General features: G+C 50.7%; 3 protein-coding genes across 3 annotated transcripts; all 3 read left to right on the top strand.

Annotated features, from left to right (window-relative positions):
* Positions 1–149: 149 nt before the first annotated feature.
* On the top strand, positions 150–2,815 carry TGME49_270330 (cell-cycle-associated protein kinase, putative; the record flags this gene model as incomplete). Its single annotated transcript, XM_002365668.2, has 2 exons — positions 150–1,077; positions 1,903–2,815. 2 exons carry the CDS (start codon positions 150–152, stop codon positions 2,250–2,252), a joined length of 1,278 nt encoding a protein of 425 aa, XP_002365709.1. The 3' UTR covers positions 2,253–2,815.
* A 6,171-nt stretch (positions 2,816–8,986) lies between these two features.
* On the top strand, positions 8,987–15,374 carry TGME49_270340 (BTB/POZ domain-containing protein; the record flags this gene model as incomplete). Its single annotated transcript, XM_018781576.1, has 7 exons — positions 8,987–9,523; positions 10,107–10,315; positions 10,717–10,840; positions 11,438–11,549; positions 12,034–12,276; positions 12,614–13,179; positions 13,278–15,374. The coding sequence occupies 7 exons, from the start codon at positions 8,987–8,989 to the stop codon at positions 15,372–15,374; spliced, it is 3,888 nt and encodes a 1,295-aa protein (XP_018636612.1).
* A 2,685-nt stretch (positions 15,375–18,059) lies between these two features.
* TGME49_270350 (hypothetical protein) lies at positions 18,060–19,700 on the top strand (the record flags this gene model as incomplete). The annotated part of the gene is made up of 1 exon (XM_002365670.2): positions 18,060–19,700. Exon 1 carries the CDS (start codon positions 18,468–18,470, stop codon positions 19,698–19,700), a length of 1,233 nt encoding a protein of 410 aa, XP_002365711.2. The 5' UTR covers positions 18,060–18,467.
* Positions 19,701–21,125: the final 1,425 nt, after the last annotated feature.

The raw sequence follows: 21,125 nt of genomic DNA, 5'->3' as shown, positions 1-21,125 counted from the left end.
TATATATATATGCATGGATTCGGCGCATGTCATTCGTATGTGATTGTGCGTCTTCTGCGTTTCTCACAAACACCTCAGTCTCCCGATGGTAGTAGAGACCGTTGTCTGCGATATCTCGGTTTCGACAGAAAGGTTCCTCCTCAGAAGCGATGGCGGCACCGCAAGTCAAACCAGAGGTAGGGGATTCTCCAGAGGCGACGAGACAAGGCGTTCTGCTCCCCTCTGCCTCTGAGGAAGCGGCTGCGAATGGGTCGAGCTCTCCGAGGCTTGTCCCCATCAAACGCGAGGGGAAGCAGCGCTATCGGCAGTGCGACGCGTTCTTGGGAGAGGGGACTTACGGGCGTGTGGAGAAGGCAGAAGATTTGCGAACTCATCAGATTGTCGCAATCAAGAAGGTGAAGGCGAGTGCGGGGAGTCTCTTCGCCTCCGGAGACAGCGGGAGTGTGGGGTCTGGAGAGAAGACGCGAGCTCAGCTGCTGCGGCAGAATGTGGGGAGCGTCGGACTGCACTTTACCACGGTTCGAGAGCTGAAAGTGATGCGAGAAATCGAGGAGGAGAACGTGATGGGGGTCGTCGATGTGTTTGTCGAGCAGGACTTCATTTGCCTCGTGATGGAACTCATGCACGGCGACCTGAAGAAGCTGGTCGACAGCAAGACCCGCCTCGCGATCCAACATGTCAAGTGCATCATGCTTCAGATTTTGCGCGGACTGCATGCGCTGCACAAGCGATACATCGTTCACAGAGACCTGGCCCCCGCGAACGTCTTCATCAACGACCAGGGCATCTGCAAGGTCGCCGACTTTGGTCTCTCCCGGTGCTTCGGCTGCCCCGTCGTCTCGGGAACTCTGTCGAAGCAGGAGCAGAGCAAAGGCGAGACCTCGCAGCCAGGCAAAGAAAGTTCAGTCGAGTCGGCCAGCAAAACGGCGCCGGTCGCCATCAGCAGGAAGGAACTCATGACCTCGAAAGTAGTCACGCTTTGGTACAGGCCGCCTGAACTTCTCTTTGGGGCAGACAGATATGGACAAGCTGTCGACATGTGGAGCGTGGGCTGCATCATGGCAGAACTCTTGACAGGTGAGACAGAGAAGCTCCTGGAGATACACGCGCAACACCGGAGACACACCATGGACTTCAAAGACTCCGAGCGGGTCGGGCAGGGCGAACCAGGCGGCAGCGGAGTCGATCGCTGGGTGATCACATCGAAGAAGGTGCGGGAGGTGAAGAAGGCGCGGGAGGTGAAGAAGGCGCAGCGGATTCGGGAGAGGGGGGGGTCTCTGAAACAGCGCGAGCGGTGCGAGGTCACGTAGAGGAGTGCCTTCTGGTCGTTCAAACTGCTCAGTTCGAACGGGGATCGAACGCGACCTGTTCGTGAGGCTCGCGAAAGAAATCTGAAAAGCGTGTCAAATGTCCATTTACGGGAAGTGTGAGCGGGCTTCGAAGGCGTTCTAGACTTGTCTCAGGTGCGGACCTTCGAGATGATCCAAGCGAGCGACTCGTTCAGACATGACCCAGTTCCGTCGCGCCTGGTGTGTGTGTTGAAGAGTCGATGTGGGGGTGGCACTGATCTGAGGAGACGGGTCGAGATCTCCAGAGGACATGAAGTCATCCAACGTTTGTTGCGCCCTTTTATCGAGAGACACAGGGGAAGTTGTCGACCGTCTCACGCGCGACGACTGTGTTCTGACCGACGCATACGGGGAGAGGAAAGTGCCTGTTGAGAGACGCAGACATATCTCAGAGTGTGTGCGCGACAAGTATCTATTCGCGCAGGTCAACGACAGTAGCCGTTCGCAGGCACCTTCCCACCGGAGGGATTCAAATCTGTGTGACAGTTTCTTTCTAGCGCAGGCTCCTGCTTGCATGCATGCGAGCATCGGTGCGTTGTTGTTCGTTTCTCAGGGTCTCCGCTGTTCCCAGGAGCGAACGAGATCGATCAGTTGAGTCGCATTTTTTCCCTGCGAGGTACCCCGACGACGGCTGCTGCTCTTCTCGACGAGGAGCCTTCTTTGTGGCCGTTGGCTTCTTCACTCCCCTCTTTCTTCCCCTTTACACACACAAAGCCGAAGTCGCTGAAGAGCGTTCTGCCTTTCTGCTGCGCCGACAGTCTGGACTTGCTCGACAAGCTGCTGCAGCTCGACCCCTCAAAGAGAATCACTGCAGCCGAGGCCCTCAACCATCGGTGGTTTCAGCAGAACCCCAAGCCTTGCTCACCCAAAGACTTGCCTGTCCATCTTCTCGGCAAATTCTGACGCAGGAAAAGTATACGTAAACGCATGCAAGGATGTGTCTGGATCATTTGGGCTGTGCGGCGGCTGCGTCACAGCAGCAGCATCGATTTCAGTGAACGGCCGGGGTTGTCGGAATCAGAAAGAGACATAAAACGGGATATTCTGCAAATGATTCAGGGCACTTCACGTCTGAAGAGGTTCATCATCCGAGGAAACATTTTCGTCGTCGATTCAGTTGTTGAGGATCCGCATTTCCGTGGAAACAGACAGATGGGGTGCTGAACCCACCTCTCTGTTGGTAGGGCCGAGTTAGATGTGCGTAGACACTCGGCACAGACGGGGAGACCATTTCTTGTTCGTGCAGCGTTGCAAAGCGACTTACACGAGTTTCGTTTTTCTCGTGTTTTGCAGAGAGACGTCTCCAGTAGAGATGTCTTACGAATCTTTTTGAGCATACAGGTATTGGAAACCGTTCAGATGGGCGTGGAACCTTGGGGTCACCGTACAGACGATGTTTTCCCCAAGAGCTCCGTCGTCTCTCGAGGTGGCGACATATAATGTTTTTTACTTGTTCAAGCCGTTTTCGGTATCTCCTCGCAACCGAGAAGCTTCTTTCCTTCTCGCCTCTTCGTTTTTGTTTCACCGGAAGGGTTTTAGAGGCATGCCTTTGGTGTGCTAGATACAGCGGCGTACTAGTAGATCACGCAAACGATCCCTATGCTGAAAAGTCGCGCTGATTTTCCGGTTTTTTCTCTGCCGTCTCGGCATAACATTACCCACTTTTGGGGATATGGAAAGAGAAGAAAAAACCACTGTTGCGGCGTATCACACCGTGAACCAGCAAACTCCAGTCACGGAGAGTCGACGGTTCTCACGCACACTGTTTCGCGTTTGTCGTTTTTGTTCGTCTAACGGAGCAGTCGCGTTTCAGAAACGTTTGGCGGAGACGAAATTCTTCAAACGTGCTGCGGTCAATCACGACACACACATACCATTCTACAGTTCGCATGCATCTACTTATTTATATATATATATATATATAAACATGGATGCACAAGCATGATGCATGTATATATATATATATATATATATACATATCAAGTGTCTATAAACTCATTACATACATTTTTATGTGATTCGAATTTGTGAGGGACCGACGAACGGGAGACTGTGCGGGGGAGGGAACCTAACAAAGCAGCCGCTCATCGTTGCGGGGACAGGTGAGGACATTCAGTTGTTTTTTATAGGTGGTATTTCGTTTCTTGAACTCGTTTGAAGCTGAGGTAGGCGAACCCGTTCCTCCCTCGTTCTGTTAGGCTCGTGCCGAAAAGCGTATGGCGCGCTTTCTCTGCGAAGGGTTAGAACGGGGTGAGCTATTTCCCGGTAGTCTTTTTTCCTCACTGGACGCTGAAATTTGAAGAGACACCCTTTCCGTTTCTGTTTTCTATTCCTACTTACTGTCATTCAGTGTGTCTAGACCGTGTTTCCCCTCAAAACTCTCTCTTCTTGCGTCGGACACCGATTTTTAGTTGCAAGTGCTCTCCAAAAAGTGTTGACGTCGGTCGGTCCTTGTCCAGCGTTCTTTGAGGATCCACTGCCGCTTTACGCTTCAAATGCTTGCCCACAGTCGTTCTCCCCACTCTGACAGTCTTTCCCCGCGCCCATGTTTCTCGCCAATCTCACAGACACTTTCTGCGCCGGTAATCGTCGTTGAAGCTCGTCCTCCGACTGTAATCAATTGTGCGTTTAGCACGTGCTTTTTATAGGAACTGTCAGTCGAAGGTCTCCCATCTTTCGAACTCCAAGACAAGACTGTACTTCCGATTCTTGCTGGCGCCGTTATAAGCGATCCAGATACCGTCACGTCACACAGACAAGCCATACACGTCGTAGCTTCTGAGGCAAGGAAGATAGTTTGTGTTATCAGTGGCAACGAACCCGTTCCATCCGTGGTTCCATTTCTACAACTATCATCTCATCTACAAAATCTCTGCAAACACAGTCGAACGTGGATACGGTAAACAGACTCTGCGTGTGCCCCTACGCCTTTGCTTCAACCAAGATGTGTCTGCAAAAATCCTGCAGGTCACCAGAGTCTCAGTTGGACGATATGCCTGTGAATTTGTGCGTGTGTCAGCTGATGTGGGAAGTCACTGCGTGAATAACAGCGAGTTCTGCCCTTTCGTTGTCCGCCCAATTCCCTATTTTTGCCTTCTTGTCAAACGAAGCGTGGCGCCTTGTGTTTCTCCGTGGCAGAAACGTGGCACATAATGTGCAAGAAGTCTTTTATTAGAAAGGCAAACGCCTACTCCGTGAATGCGTGCTCGACAGTTGACCGAACTACCACAGCACAAAAACTCTGAGCAGCGTGCCTAAACGTTTGGGGAAAATTTCGGAAGTCGTCTGGTTCGAGAGCTCGACAGTGGTGCCTTTCCCCGCCTCTATGCATTCGACAACCGCTTTGGTGCGTCAAGTCTAGTCATCCGTTCTACTGTTGTTTACTGCAGATAGCGAAGCATCCCAAAGAACGCTGCCATTCTGCCATTTTAACCGCGATAAGGTGGTCCGGAGACGACTCCGTCGCAGTGAATCCAGGAATCTCTGTGTGTTGTCTAGATTCTATCTACTTCAGCAAAAAACATGCTCGCCTTTTTTTTGCTTTGCAAGGTCCTTGCCTTGTTTATCCTCTTCGTTTCCTGTCGAAGAAGGGGCAAAACATGTTGCTTCGCGGTCGAAAAAAAAAGTCTAACCACAAACTGGATCTGCACCCAGATTCACGGGTGTGCGTAAAGCGGGCTGTTCGCACGGAAAAAAGAGGGAGAACCTTGTGCGTGCTTTTGATGGAAACGACTCTTCAAGTTTGACTTGCTTGGTTTCCGCTACACTCAAACAGAAAATATGCGGAATGTAAATCTGTGCCTCGTTGTCCTCCGCCAATCTCGAGCAGGGGTAGTGATCTGCCATTTCGACAAGTGCGTGTAAGTTGCTCCTTTGTTCAGAAGACAACGTATTCCGTATGTGCGCGTTTGGAATTGTTTGGATGCAGAAAGCGAGCGCATCTGCGTTTTTTGCTACTGAAGTTTTTGAGGCTTTTTGGCGTTCGGAACTTCGGTTCCTTTTCCATTCTCGAAGCAGTGAATTTCGAGAGTCATAACGTGCCCTTACGTTTTATCGAATCTCGATGAAAACACGCATGAAATGGCTGCCGCTCCGCAGTCTGTTCTTCGATTTGTTTCTTCGTTGTCATCTTCTTCCATTGTGCGTCGTTTTGGAAGAAAGTCCCTCTTCCTCGCCAACGAAGTCGCTCCCTAACGAAACGAAACTGCTCCGCACTACCCTTTGCATAAATGTTCATTATCAGTGCAGCTGGTTCTGATGCGTCCGTTCTCATCGTCATCCAGCCCTTTTTACATACAGATGACCGCGTTCCCGTGTCATCTTCTCGATTTCTTCTAGTTCGAGAGTAAACCGTGCCAATTCACAAATCGCAGCCGGAGCGACTCATTCTTTTCCCCTGCCTGGCCGAATTGAGGCTCGCGAACAGAAACCGGCAAAGAAAGACACATCCGTGCAAGAGCAGAACAGAGAAAGTCAATTAGAATGGATGGGATTCCCTTTTTTCTTGACTGGCAACCGATACACACTAAAACGGCCTCACCGTATTGAACAGCCGCTACCGTTCCCCCTCAGGAGTCGCTTTCCTCGACACAGTGGCTCACAGCACCTCCTTGTCAGGAGGGGCACATCTTGGGTTTTCACGCATGGATTCTCTTCATTTATAACGTTTCGAAATTGCTCTGCACAGGGACGCTACATGAAGCGGCACATTTCCAAAAGAAGCAAAAAACAAGACGGAAAATTTTGGTTTCCACGAAAGGACTGTGGACAAGAACTGTATCCACCCCGTTGCTCTTCACTAATCCAGAGTTGCGAGGAACGGAAGACTCGACACAGCTCTGAACTTGGTCGGTGAACGCGATATTTCCTGCACCGCAGTGCGTTTTTTTCCTTTCAGCAACGCCACCTTTTAGTAACTCCAACTGCGGTTTGGACACCAGCGTCGTTGGTGTCTTCTGCTCGTCCTAGGTAACGTTACACACAGTCAATATGACCAGCAAGAACCGTTCTACAGAACACAGAGCCAATTGTGTTGTTTGCCGACTATACAACCTCAAAGATTACCAAATTCGTACAAGAAACCCGCTGTCTTTGCGACCGGCGCTCGGTTACAGTCGAGGCCTTCGGTGAATCACTGCCGACTTTCTCATCCCCAACAAGGTTACTTTCACATGAAAAGAACTTCCAACAAGAATGAGGGGCATTCTCACTCAGATGATCACTTTGTCGAGTGCCGTTCCAGCATCTGTAGCCGTGGGAAACGACCGTTGCTTTTGACCACACAAAGTTGGAACAGCAAGTATTTCTACGTGAGTCGTGTCGCTTATGGTCTTTCGGTACACATTGCTGCCCAGTGCAGTTTTCGTCGGGGGCATTTCATCGACTGTTTCTGTACACACTGCGTTTTCTCTTGCACCCGAGTTTTCGATGTATCTTTTTGAATAGGAGGGGCCCCCAACTAAGACAAGCCGTCTTCTGTATCCTCGTTACTCAGCTGCACAATTTGTAAAGTGCGCCGCCAACGTCGCTTGCACTACGGAGCTGTTCTTCCGTTATTTTAGAAATTGGTTTTTCTGCCGAACAACTCTGCCAGACTGGGACCGGTTCTGTGCTCTGCACTTTGCAAACCTCTTTCTTGTAGGGAGTCGAGGACCCGGTTACACCCTGAGCCTGGGTGACCTGTGGAGGCAGGAGAGGGCACTTCTGACTGGAAAACGCGTCCGCTTCTCTTTTCCTCGTGTTTCGTTGGCTTCAAGAGAACGCCCGGTGTCCCCGCGAAAAACGTGTTTCCCCTTGGCGAGCACAGCCAATCGACCTCTCTCGCTTCTTCGTCTCCAGAGAGGTTTCTTCTTCTACAGAAGTTCCGAAGTCTCTCACCGCACCCAACATGGCGCGCCGCCTCCCACTCGTTTCTGGCCATGCCTCCAGCCATCAGAGTCATCGACACAGCAACCGAACATCGTCCTCTTCGAGGCGAGGTCGAAGTCACCAAACTCGCTCTTCTCCACACTCTTCTCATTCAACACACTCTGCTTCTCACTCCTCACACGCGTCTCCTTCGCATTCATCTTCATCCCACTCTTCCTTCAGGGCGCAACAGGGCGAGTCTCGTGGCTCTTCACGACGCGGCCACCATCGCAGCAGTCGACATCCTTCCTCCGAGGCAACCACCCCTGCACTGTCTTCCTCTTCCTCTTCTTCTTCCTCTGTGTCTTCTACTTCCTCCGCTGCAGCATCTACATCGGCTTCTGGGTCGACAAACACTGGTTCGACGGGGCGGACAGGCCGCGTCTCTTCAATGGGGGAGGGGAGGCGGCCTTCGACTGCTTCTTCGGTGGCAGCGCTCTCTGATCTTTCTGCGTGCTCTGGACAATCCACGACGAGAAACGCAACGCAGAAACCGGCGAAAAAGGATTCGAAACTCCTTCCCTTCACTCCGGTGTACAGACAGTTCAACTTGGCTAGCCACGTCGACAAACGGCGCGTTTGTGCCAACTGGCGCGTCACGCACTTCCCCGAAATTTGGGCGCTCGCGAAAAACAGATGTGCGTCTAGAGACCGACTTCATTTCTCCACTCAATAGTCTCTGCTCGTCACCGGTGCAAGCATTTCTATCCAGACCCAAAATGTACATAACTAGTTGTATATGCTTTTCTCTCTATATATAGTGATGCATGCAGTTGCCGCCGCATGCGGCTACTACGTGTGTCATGATGCTTGTACCGCTGGAATCAAAATGCCGGTTCTTCAGATATACGCTAGAGACCACTAATCTTAATGGCCATGAAGAGCACACGAAACCTTGGTAGACCTACGTAGACACATTAACCTCCCTACGTAAATACATGCGTCTACACACACATACACACACACGCACGCACGATACATTTACATATATATACATATATGCATGTATCCATATATATATATATATATATATATATATGTTCGCGGATGGACGGTGGTTTCTGAATTCGATTTTGACTATTTTGGAATGTAGAGACCTCTCTACCAGTATAGAGGGAGGCACTTCCCTGGATGTGTACAACTGCTCATATAGGTGCATACATCAGTTTCTGTCGCACTGCTTTGCTTCCAGTTCTCCGTGCGCAAGACGACGACCAGTACATCGACAGTCCTTTATTCGGAGACGCTGAGGTGGGGTTTTGGTTTCTTCGGTTGTATCCCTACGGCGACTCCAAGAATGCAGGGTCACTCGAGCTCTATCTGATGGTCGACAGCAACCTGACGGAAGATGTCCTCGTCCACTACAAACTCCAAATTTTCAAGCAAAGTCCAAGCGGCTTTCCTGCCTCGCAGACGCAGACGAAGAGAGATTTCATCGTTCAATACGAAGACAGCGACGTATACTCGAAAAACGAACCTGGCGTTGGATACGGCCCCACACACCTCTGCGATGGTATGCGCGTCGTCCAGACCTACGCGCAGAAAACGCAAGCGAAACAAACTTGTGTCCAGATGCGCTCAGCTGGAGGGAGATATGCGCGCCTACGCAAGCATGTTCAAGATTGCCTACGTGTATGTGCATATTCTACTGCTGTGCGTAGACAGGTGGGTGTGTGCGTTCAAGGGTATTTGCATGTATGTATCGCGGATGTGTGTAGGTAGGTGTATGCATGCGTAACTGCATGCGCATCTACTTGAACGCACAGGCGTCTGCATGTAAACTTGGATGGATTGATGTTTCGAGGCTCTGTGAACAGGAGAAACTCTTGCTGCTTCTCGCGCCTACGAGACACCATTCGCGTCAGAGTTTGCATTCGCGTCAGAGTTTGCATTCGCGTCAGAGTTTGCATGTGGAGCTCGACTTTTCCTCAGTGAGCACGCGTCGGAAGGCTCGCGCCTTGACCTGGTCTGACGGTAGTCTCAAGATCCGTGCATTGCTGGACTGCCCGATTCTGGAGGCGCTGGTGGGTCCGCAGTCGTCCACGTCCTCCGCTGCTCGACCTCGGCCTCTCGTCGCTCTCCGGCACCTCTCCTGCAAGAGCGAAGGCTTCGAGAAAAAGGGGAAAACGCATGCCCTGCAGAGACGCACGGCGACCACCCTCTCAGAGGAAGTCGCCGCCTTCATCGAACATGAGAAAGACATGGAAATCGAGTTCCGCGGAGAGACCTTCCCGGCGAACAAGCTGATCCTCGTCTCGAGATCCAAGGTGAGACACTCGAAGAAAAACAGACAAGCACTGAAAGGCGTCTCTCAAAAAGCGAGGGAAGAAACTCTTGCAGGAGGTTACGCCTCTCCTTATCGTTTCCTTCCATGTGTATGCTTCTCTCTCTCGCTCGCTCTCTTCGCCATTCCCTCCCTGTGTTTCTCTTCTGTCCGTTCTTCTCTGTCTTCTCCTCTCGGCATTTCTCTCTCATTACCGATTCTCGCCCGCGGGTGCTTTGGCTTGCATGTGGTTTTCTCTCTTCCTTTCCGTTCGCTCTTCGCCATCCCACCCTTCATCACTTTTCGTTCCTTTTGGATTCCCCTGTCTCCTTTGCGTTTCCTGTCTCCTGTTGCCTCGTGCTGTCTCTTATCTCTCCTCAAGCGCGTCGCAGCGCCTCCCCGGGTGTCTGGCCTACAGCTTCACTGTGGCGAAACGCTTGTCTTCTCTGTCTTTTTAGCTTTCTTTTTATCTTTTCCCTCTCCCTTCTCTTGTCTCCTCTCCTGTCCCTGTTCTGCTTCGGTCTTCCGTCGCCTTTCTGCGTTCTTATGCTTCAACGCTCTGCCGCTCCTCGGGCGCTTCTTTCAAGGTTTTCAGAGCCATGCTCAAGGGACTCTTTCAAGAAGGCCTCAAGGACTCTGCGGCGCTTTCCCCCTTCCTCCCTCGCCTGTCTGGGCAAAAACGCGCGCGGACAGAAAGCTCTGAGACTCGAAACTTATCAAAACTCAATCTGTCGGAGACTGCTGGTCTTACCGTCTCTGCTCTGAAGAACCTCCTTCTCTATATGCATACCGATACGTACGTTGCACACACAGAGAGGTCCACTCAAGCATAAAGCGCTCTCTCTATATAAAAATATATGTGCCTATAAGAATGCATGCGTTTGTAGACGTATAAATATACAAGTATACGTATATATATATATATGTATTTCTATGTGAGCGAGATGTGAGACTAACAGGAAGGAGACTTTCAAAACTTGTGTGTGTGTGTGTGTGTGTGCAAGGGCAATCCAGCGATTTTATTCTGTGAAGTCTACACGTAGACACAGATATATATATGTATATATATATATATATATACGCATGCAGTTCCATGTATGCATATGTATGTTTAGTTTTCCGAGGATATATAAGTCTCGTTCGTCGCTGGTCAAGACGTTTCCTGAGTTTGATCCCTGGACGCGTTTTCGTTTCCAGGTGCCCTCTGCTGTCTGCCGAGACTGAAGAGCAGAAAGAAGAGAAATCGACTCAACAGAAGGAGGTGGAAACCATCAACTCTCTGCTCGAGCTTCTTGTCGCCGCAGACCTCTACGACGTTCAGGTACGAGACGAACAAAGGAGAAGTTTTCGTCATCTCTGCTATGACTGACCATGCTCAGCATTCACTTGCACGGCCACCTACCCCTACCTAAAAGTACAGGCAAACATATATATATGAACGTATATATACATATGTATATATATATACAAATATTATTTAAATCTATACATGTGTATAGGTATATCAATACAGAAAGATAGACACCCATATATATATATATATATATATATATATATAGGTACAAGCATATCTATGGTGAAAGATGCAATGAGAGTGATGCGTGCATAAGTGAAGAGTTCGGTTAAAATAGCAAAGGACAGACAGCGACTGAAATGGAGAGGAAGGAGAGGAACGAAGACAGTAGAGAGCGAGACCGTGAGAGGCCAACGGTTGCGGCAGCGCTGCACGGTTTCTGTCTCTCTTTGCGAACGGACGCGCATCGTTTACTCGCCAGAAATCCGGATTTCCACGTCGTCGCTACCTGTGTTCGTATACGCACAGTGAAGTTGTCAGTTTATCTGCAAACACCCAGGCACCGATCTGCGTCTTCAAAGACGGAGAACGAATCGAGATGTCATTCTTTGTCTGGCTTTTCAGTGCGTCTACGAACGCTGCATCGACGAGATCATCTCCCGGCTGTCCTGTCAAAATTTTGCGGCGATTCTCTTCTGTGCTAGCCGTATCAACTGTCGTCGCCTTGTGAAAGCAAGTGCGTTATCCTGTGAAATAAAAAACGATACACATGGGGAATCTTTTCGCCGAGTTTCTTCTCCACCGCGACATGCCTGTCTCACTATGCATTGCTTTTGTCCGCTCTCCCCTTACATAGAGATCCGTACTTTTCTATTTGTCTCGAAACAGACACATTTCCCCTTCCATCTATACACCAATCTATACACATATTTACACATGTACATATCTGTAAATACATATAAATTTATGTAAATATATGGATACAACATTGTGTATATATGCCCATAAAACTATCTGCATATATACATATATATATATATATATAGTGAAGATGCAGGTATATATGGCGATGTATTTGTAACAAAGTCATTGTGTGAAGTACACGCATCTACCTATCTGTAGAACTGTTGTCTATCAGGTATTTGAGTACATGCCTGCAACGCTGGCTTTCCTTCGAGACCGACGCTGCTCGAAAGTTTCCCCTGCGACTCTCTGTGCAGGTCGTCAGTTCGCGAATTCGCTCGCGGGTGGAGCTGTGGCAGGCAAGATGCTTCAGCTGCTCGAGCGCTGGTGGTCGAGCGCCTCTTCAGGTCTTTCCTTTTCCTCCGTTTCTCTCTCTGCCTCTCCAGAGCATGCAGCCTCTCCTCGCGGCCGCAGAAGCCGCGACGGAAGCCCGTGCAGTGACGAAGACATCGTCGCCATTCATCCAGAAGGGTCGATTCTCTTGAAACCTCTAGGCGCAGGTGCGCAGGAGCCTGCGAGAGACTCGCGAGGGAATGAAAAGCCAAGACGGCGGAACTCGCACAGTGCCCGGGACCCTGGGGACGAAACGCGAGCTGTCTGTACACCCAAGAACACCGGAAGCGGACAGGGCGAGGCGCCTCTGGATTTCGTGGAGGAAGCAAACTCGACAGAACGCACCAGAAACGCATGCAGGGAGTTCGACGAAAAGGACCCCGCAGAGAGACATAGAGATGAACTGAGACAAGGAGAGGGAGAAGCAGAGAGAGAAAGAGAGAGAGAAGGCGCAGGCCGAGAGGGAGGGGATGCAAAACATGGCTTGATATGTCACCCTCACAGGCGATGCTTTTTGCATGGTGAGTTTCATCCAAGAGGAGGCCCACCTGCGTATGGGACGAGACTTGTTGAAACCTCTTCCTCGATGTTTCCTCCTGGATCGCCCGCTGCGCGAAAAGCGAACGCTGTCGGAACCGTACAAAGAGGCTGTGAATGTGCGCCGGAGTTTGTCGGAAAAGAGATCGCGCGTCCATGGCGTTGCTCCTACACAGAACCACAACTCTCCTCTCGCAAGTTGCAACTCGCGAATCGCCTCCAACTCACGCCTTCTCGTTCTCTCTCTTTCTCCTCTTCTGCTTCTTCCTCATCTTCGACCTCTTCTGCTTCGTCCTCATGTTCGACCTCTTCTGCTTCGTCCTCATCTTCGACCTCTTCTGCTTCTTCCCCTTGTTCGTGCTGTTCTTGTTCCTCCCCAAGTCGTTATTCCTCTCGATTGCCTTCGTGTCTGCTTCATCCCGCTGCCTCTCGGTGTCGCGCGCCGGCTTCTGCGCATGTATCGGCTGCGGCGCTCTGCGGCTGCGAGAGAGGAGAACCACTCCAGTTCCAGTGTTTCGGTCGGAGAGAGGACGGTGCGACAGAGGGCGGCAGACACAACACAGACTTCTCAAAAGAGTCGAGCTTCAGCGGCGCTCTCCAGCAGCGTCTCTGTCTCGACCGTGACGGTCAGAGCTCTCCTCTCTCTCTGCTCCGTCGCTCTCCGGCGTCGGCGCCCAGTCGACCTCGAAAGAAGCTGAGGTCGGCACTGGAGGAGGGAACCTGTGGGGCGTTTGAGACAGACGAATGGGCAGAATACCAGTGGCTGGAAAGCGAATGCAGCGGAGGTCGAAGCAAGGGCAAAGAGGACGACTGCAGCGCATGCACACAGCGCTGCTGCTCTCGACGCGGCTTCGTAGAAGAAGGCCAACTGGGTTTGCCGCAGACGGAAGAAATATCAATGGGATCTAGCAAAAGTCTTCAAGACACTCTGTCCTCTTCGAGCCGCAATCTGTGTCGAAACTCTGCTCACAACTCTTCTTCTTTTTCATCTTTTGTGTCATCTTCGACCTCTTCGTCTCCGTGTTCTTCTTCCCGTTCTTCTTCGACGTCTGTTTCCTCTTCTTCTTCCTCTGCTTCTTCCTCCTCTGCTTCTTCCTCCTCTGCTTCTTCTTCCTCTTTGGGTCATAGTGGAGAGGCGCTGCATGCAGCGGCTGCCTCGCAGGAATTCCGTGGCGAGAGCGACAGACGCGGAAGCAGTGGGGACCAAACAGGCGGTGCGTTTCATGATGCATGTTCAACGAGTTCGTTTTCGGAAATGCGAGCGGCGGGAGATGGAACGTTTCCTCATTGTTCTCGCCCCTGTCGCTTCTGGAGAGGAACGGCCTGTTCGTCGGCTCCTCGACTGTGTCAGTCTTCGTGCAGTCTGCCTGTCCTTTCTCTTTCTCCTCGATCAGGCGAACTCTCCTCGGAGAAAGACTGGCTGTCGGCAAAGCGCTCTCTCTCCTTGCCAAGTGCCTCTGCTTCAGACGCTTCCGCGAATTCCTCGTCCGCGCCTCGGTCGCTCACGGAAGCCCACGCGCATGCAGCGTCGCCTTCTCCTCGACGGCAGATGGAAACTGCTCTTTCAGTTGGCACGCATGAAGAAGGAACGACGCGTTTCCTCTCCCCAGAAACGACCTCATCGCCTTCTCTCCAGAGTCCGCCGTCCGGCGAAGGCGACGCTTCTCGCGCCGTTGCTTCAGCTACGAGCTGCATGTCTCCGAGCGGGACTCAGGCCGAGGAAATCGCGCCAGAGCCGCACAGCAAACGCGACTCCGAGAGAGAAACCTTATCGGGGAGCGACGCCGGGGGGAGTTGTGAGAAGCCGATGAATCACGGATCCACGGAGACAGGATGCGAAATTCGCGGGTGGACTGAAGTCGAGAAACGTCAAAACGCGACGACCTGTGACGCACTCGCTGCAGACGGGTGCACCCCAAGTCAAGGCCGAAGCGACAGAGGACAACCGCAAGAGAGTGGGGTCTGTAGCAGTCGGGGTGTACATACGGCGAAGCGCAGGAGGCACAGCGACGGTGGAGGGACTCAGACATCTGCAGAAAGCGTTGACAGCTTCAGGGAGCGCTCGACGCTTCAGAGTGACTGTCCAACTGCGGGGAACCAATGTGAGAGCAGAGTGTTTGGGCCAGAGAAGGACCTGGGGGGTACTGAAAGAGGAAACTGCCAGGATGCCGCAGAGACAAATCAACTCTTGCTTTCGGAATCTCTCTTTGGGGGGTTGGTGGGAGAGCCTCACGAAAACGATCTGAGAAAAGAGAATGCAAGTCCGCGGAGAGAAAGTCCGAGATGTAAGAAACAAAGTGATGCCAGGGATCACCGTGAACCTCTTCCACGTCAGCGCGCAACAGTTGGACTGTCTTCTTGTTCTTCCTCCGATTATTCTTCTGCTTGTTTTCCTTCTTCCTTGTCTCCTTCGACTTATTCCTCTTGTCTTTCTTACTCCCTGTCTCCTTCGTCTTCCTTGTCTGCTTCGACTTCTTCCTCTTCGTTTTCTGCTTCCTCATCTTCCTCTTCTTCTGTCTCTGAGCTGAAGACCCGTTCAGCCCTGCGGTCTCCCTTGGGAGGCTTGCCTGAGGAGCAATTCGGGCAAGACAGAGGCGAAGGAAAACCTTTTCTTTTGATAGAGTCGAGTCTCCAAGCTCCTGCTGGAAATCCAGAGACGGGAGAAGAAGGATCTCTTGACGATGCTGGTCTCTTTATATTTGAGGACACAGATGCTGATGAGAACTAAGGCTTTTCTCCTCATAACCCACTGGAACATTTCTAGCATGTTTCCCTTGTGTTGGATGGATGCTTTTGTGAGGAGGAGTTCGTCGGGGATTGAGATGCAGCTGCGAGACGGTTTGGAGCTCAGTTGTTCGTGTGTATGCGTGACTTGGCAACATGCAAACCAGGGAGAAAGTTTCGCTCTTTGCTTAATGCTGCATTCTCTCCTCCCTGACACGAGTGCTTTCGCCGGACACCGAACGTCGTTTTCCCTTGACAGACTGGGTCCTTTGTACTTCTTCTCAAGATTTGTGAAATTCAAATGAAAGCCTTTCTCCTCTGCCGCAGTATATACTAACGGTGCTTTCCGAATGTATATATATATATATATATATATATATATATATGTATACGTATGTATATATGTACTTTTTTTGTATCATACATGCACATATACTTTACATATTTACTTACATCTGTGAATATACTACTTTATCTGTGTGTATTTGCATACATATATATATATATATATGCGTGTGTAGGCATGCACGTGAAAAGCACGCATACATATACCTGCATGTCTATCTACGGGCGAAGCATATATATATATATATATATATATATGAGCATAGTAGTTTTTTTCTGTATGTCCGCGTCCCCTTCTCAGTCAACTTCGACACTTCGAGAAGTAGAGATTTCCGTCTGTTTCGAGTTTTTTTTCTCTTCAGTTCCCGGACATTTTTGTATGAACGTCACACAGCGGTACAACTTTTGAATTTCTTCCGACCCCCCTGACTCCTGGCGCGTACCGTGAGTTCCTTAGGCCAATCTATTTGAACGGCCTCTCGCCTTCGCACGAACTGAGATCATAAACAACTTGACAAGCAAAGTGAAGAAGACCTCAGGCACAACACTCGCGCTTGCCCTTCCCTAAGAAGGCGGATCCAGTTGAAGTTCTCGTTTCTTTTCCAACTTAAAAAGCATTGTGCGCCGAGCTCTTGCCAGGATTGAACGACCACCGTTTACACACCTCTTCTCAGACACCTCTTTTCATGCACAGTTATCCGTAAGCACAGGAAGATATTTATACATAAACACAATTACAAATATATATATATATATATATATAAATTTCTTTACCAGTGGGTCTACTGAAATCTGTTCACCTGTATTTGTGCATGTGAGGCACATACACAGATGCCATTACCTACATCTACATATGGCTTGCACATCGGAAAGCGACTCCCCCAAAGGAGACGAACGTCCTCGAAAGTTTAAGAATTCTCGATCTCAGCAGTGCCACTCTCATGCTTGGCTGAAAATATGTCTGTGAAGACTTGGAGATCTTTTTCAGATCGCAGGTTTCTCTGCTGTACCTCCTGTCCGACGTTTCTGTGGAAAAAACTGGGTCTGCAAAACTATAGATTACGTTCATCTCCGTACGCATGCCTTTCACTGCACATGCCAACGTAATCGGATCTATGTATATTTACATACTACATGGTGCACATACATACAATGTACACATCTCTTTATATGTACGTAAATGTGGGATTGTTGTTTCAAGAAATCTGTGTGGAGTCGTCGCTCTGTGCATTCGTCTCTGTGTGTGCCTTCGATCGAGTACACCGCGTCTGTCTCAGTCGCTAGGATACTGAATGAGACTCCAGTTACCAGATGCAGCAGCCCTGTTCTTAATCCACCACCACCCCAGCGGACTGCAGAAGACCGCGAAAAACTGCCGGCCATCAATATCCGTACATCGTCGCAGAGAAGTGTAGACTTCCAGTAATGGCTCAAAACATGCGTAAATGTATGCTGACCTTAGTGGGCGTTTCTCTGCGTATGCGGCGACAACGCGTTTCCGTTTTCTGTGAATCTCGCAGAGGACCTGCAGCCTAAACAGCCCCTGCGTTATTTAGGTTTTCTGCAAAGGAGAAGAAACCAGAAAATGCGGTTGTTCTGCAATTCTCTCGACCCTACAGCCTCCTGTGTGTCGTTGTAAAAGACAGCGAGGAACGTCCTAGACCTCACGAGGAAGAAACCCGCTATTCTTCGGAACGAACAGAGTCAAAGAACTCTGGAGAGAGTGTGTATATGTTATGCAGAGGCACCTGAGGGGAAACGTCGAGAAGCAAAGAACGTTCATTGACAACAACGGACGGTATAGTGTCCGCACTCCGCCTCTGTAGCTGTTTCTGGCGAAAAAACCGGCGGTTTCGGTCCGATTTTTCAAGGGTCACCCGAAAAAACACACTCTATTTTCCACTCGTTCCTCGTCCTGTCAAAGTTCTGTTCCAAAATGCGGTGCTTTTCCCTTGTCGCACCCGCGACTACCCCACTCTCCTTTTTTCGACTCTCCTTCGCGGTCTTGCCTTTCCTCAGTTAGCTGGACGCAGAGGCATCAGTGTCTTGCGGCGCGTGTCTGTCCGAGATTTTTGTGTCAGAGTTTCTCGGGATTTCACCCAGAGGAACGCAAACGGAAGAGAGCGATCGTTGCACCTGCGAGAAGAAACATCGAGTGACTTCTGTCGCAGGAAAAGCAGAAACGTTGTGTTCCCAGGCACTCCCCGGCAGGAGCGGACCCCGAACTAGCCACGGCTGGAGGCCCTGTTATTGTCATGCGAGGTCTCCGTGAACAGAGAAAGCGCACTGTCGAGCTCTTGTTTGACTTTGTCAAGGAGACAGCCTTTTTCTTCACAACGTATTCAAAAAAGCCGTGGCGCTCCGAGCTCATGGCAAAGATTTGCCGCAAAAATCTTGTCTGGGTCGCGTGCGACTTGCTAACGGTTTCTCGACCTACGTCGGCAAAGCGACCTGGCGGAAATGGAGGTTTGAAATTTCCACGAAACTCGACGGTCTCGCTCTGCTAAAGACTTGCGAGTTCGTTCTCTCTGGTCTTCTCGTTTCTTAGCATGAGTTCCTTGAAAGTTCCGCAGCCGCTCGCCCCAACCGAATTTTTCCACGCGTGAGGTTTGCCCTCAATTTGAGTCTCGCTGTCGAACTTCCTTGGGCCCTTTGGGGTCTTGGCTTTTCTCGACTCGACAAGAGAGCAGAGCTCGCTGTTGCCTTCCCAGAATCACAGTGTGCTTCTCTCTTTTCGTAAAGACGAGGAACCATGGAGAAACGCCGACGACGGCGGGCTTGCCCGTCGAGATCTCAAGGTGACGTTGTGGGTTTTCTTTTTCAGAGGAAGTTCGTTTTTCCCTCTAACAGATTGACTCCTCAGGGCGCACGCACACCCGACTTTTTTCGTTTTCTCTCCAACCTCACTTGCCGCAAGTTTCTCGTCTGTTTGTTTCTCTCATGTGCCTCGTTGGCGGACCTGCCTCTGTCGCCGGCGGCGTTTTCTCCAGGTTTTCCCCGTCGAACCTCTGGAATTTTTGCTTCTGCAGCGACACCACTCCGCGCAGAAGCTGCGGAGAGTCTCGACTCTTCCGTCAGCTCTCCTCAGTCCTTTTCTGTGGAGAAAGAACCGCTGTCCCTGTCGCTGTTTGAGTCTGACGAAGGTCCAATGGGCGGGGCATTCCGTGCACTGTTCCCTCAGCGAAGCTCCGGCACTTTGAAGGCGGATGCCAAGGATCGAGAAGCGCGAAGGACGCTCGAGTCTTTGTCTCTGCCGGCCGCAGAGGGTGCTTCCTTCCTCGGCCTCGCTGCGAAAAACGGCGAAAGCCGAAAGTCGTGGTTTCCCCTCCCCGCCGACAGCACTGCCGCGCCGCCTGATCCCCAGCCAGGGCGACGCGGGGTGCGCGTCCGTCTGAAGCAGACTTCACACGCGTTGATGGTTCCTGCTGCGGTGGTAGGAGCAGACGCCGCGGGTGTGTCTTCGAGCGCAGTCCGGCTGGGCAACGAACAGCCGGGTGCTTCCCGCTCTGCACAAATGCCAGGAGGTCCTCCGAAGACCGTCACCGGGACTCCACCTGCGTCGGACGAAGCGCCAGTCCAGGCGCATGCGTCGATGGTGCAGGTGCACGAAGCGACACAGGGCATCGGCACCATGCTGGCGGGTGCAGGAATTAGTACGCTTCTCGGAGGACTCAATCAGTATCAGATGGGTCCTTTCAGTCCGGCGACTCCGACGTCCCCAGGCGTGATGCCCGGTGCAGCCGCGAGTCCTCTGCCCGGGGCCGCAGCTCCCGGCCTCGCAGCTCCAGGCGCCGCGCTCCCGCAAATGAGTCCCGCAGCCACGGCTCTCGCAGCGCCTGCGGCCCTCGCTCCCGGCATCGTCGCTCCGCAGGAATCTTCCGAACCCAATGTCGTCGCGATTTCCCTCGGAATCGTCGGCGGACTCATCGCTCTCTGCCTAGTGGGAGGATGCGTGTACACCGCCACCAAAAAGAAGAGACGATAAGCAACAGTCGTCGATAAGAACAACTCGTGGAACGCATACTCACATGCACCTATGTGCAATAATATATATATATATATATATATATATATATATATATATATTTGTACATATACCTAAGTTTGTGTATCTATACATTCACATGCGTGTGTACATGCATGTATACATAGGGATATATACGTTCATATTTACGTATATGCACATATATATATATATATGTAAAGGGTGGATTTTTACGTTGTATCGGCGACCGGCATCTGTGTCGACTTCGCTGTCGGAAATACAGTGTCGTAAAACGTTGAATTCGTTTTTTCGTTGCGACGAGATGTGTGGGAGCATGTCAAGGGAATTCCATGCCCCGGAGGTGAATGGGTTTCTCTTGCAGTGGAAGAAGGGAGCTGAGAAGAACAAAAACTCCTGAGAGGCGATGGGGACTGGAACTGCATGTGGCGTTTCTTCGGTGATGCGACAGTCAGGAACAGAATCACGAGTTGCTTTCTTGTTCTTTCCTCAACATTTCTCTTATTGCACATACCTTCCAGTGGTGGGTCTGCATTCATCTGAGTGGATAACACCAATGAGATCTGAGCTTCCCGGTGGAGTTGTGACTGCTGAAGAATGCGGAAAGTCCTGTGTCTTTCGGGGACGAAACGACCTTGAAAAAAAGAAAAAGGAGAGGAGACGCTTCTCAAGCAAAGCCGAATTTCAGAGAGTACTCGTGGCTGCAGAGCGGAAATATTTTTCAGAGTCAGCTCGCTGTACCAGAGAACTGCGTTAAGAGGTAGATTACAGTTCGGTAAACGTCGGCATGCGCTTTTACAGTTGGAGTTGAATTTACGATCAACAGAATTCGCTGACACGCAGAAGCTGAAACAAATAAACGGTTCCAGAGTGAGAGAGGACTCACGAATTTCAAGCAAGAAATGAAGAAAAATCTGCTATTGTGCTAAGAGGTCCAGTCGAAGACAGAAGACAGGGAAAGTCTCGCTTTCTGTCCATCGTCGTTTAATACCTTCCTAACTCATGGGCTCGATGCTTCTGCCAAAAGCAATTTGTTGCCAGTAGTTCTTCTACGGTAGACTACTCGCTATGGTCCATTATCTTCGTACCTAATGGGTCCGCTGCTCCCTACATTATTTTCACAAATACGATCAGTTTGCGCTGAAAACTCTCTCAACCACTGGATTTCAGGCGTGCACGCATGCCAATGAACTGCAGGACTTTGTAAGGTCCGTAGCGCCCCCCCTTCTGCCGCAGGACTTACTTTTTATCTTTCCTTTCTAGAAATGCTCGAACTTCGAGATGTGTATTCACGATTCGTCCACGTTTCGTTCATCCCCCCATGCCCAGAAGTCGAGTTGTATCGAAGTGCTTTGAGAAGTCAAATCTTCAGTGCCTAGTCCAGCAGGTAGCGTGTCGACAACTCTT

Source organism: Toxoplasma gondii, chromosome VIII (genome assembly GCF_000006565.2).
Source record: "Toxoplasma gondii ME49 chromosome VIII, whole genome shotgun sequence".
In the NCBI taxonomy this organism is placed as follows: domain Eukaryota; phylum Apicomplexa; class Conoidasida; order Eucoccidiorida; family Sarcocystidae; genus Toxoplasma; species Toxoplasma gondii.
The sequence above is the reverse complement of the archived record's forward strand: the minus strand, read 5'-3'. Positions and strand labels throughout refer to the sequence as shown.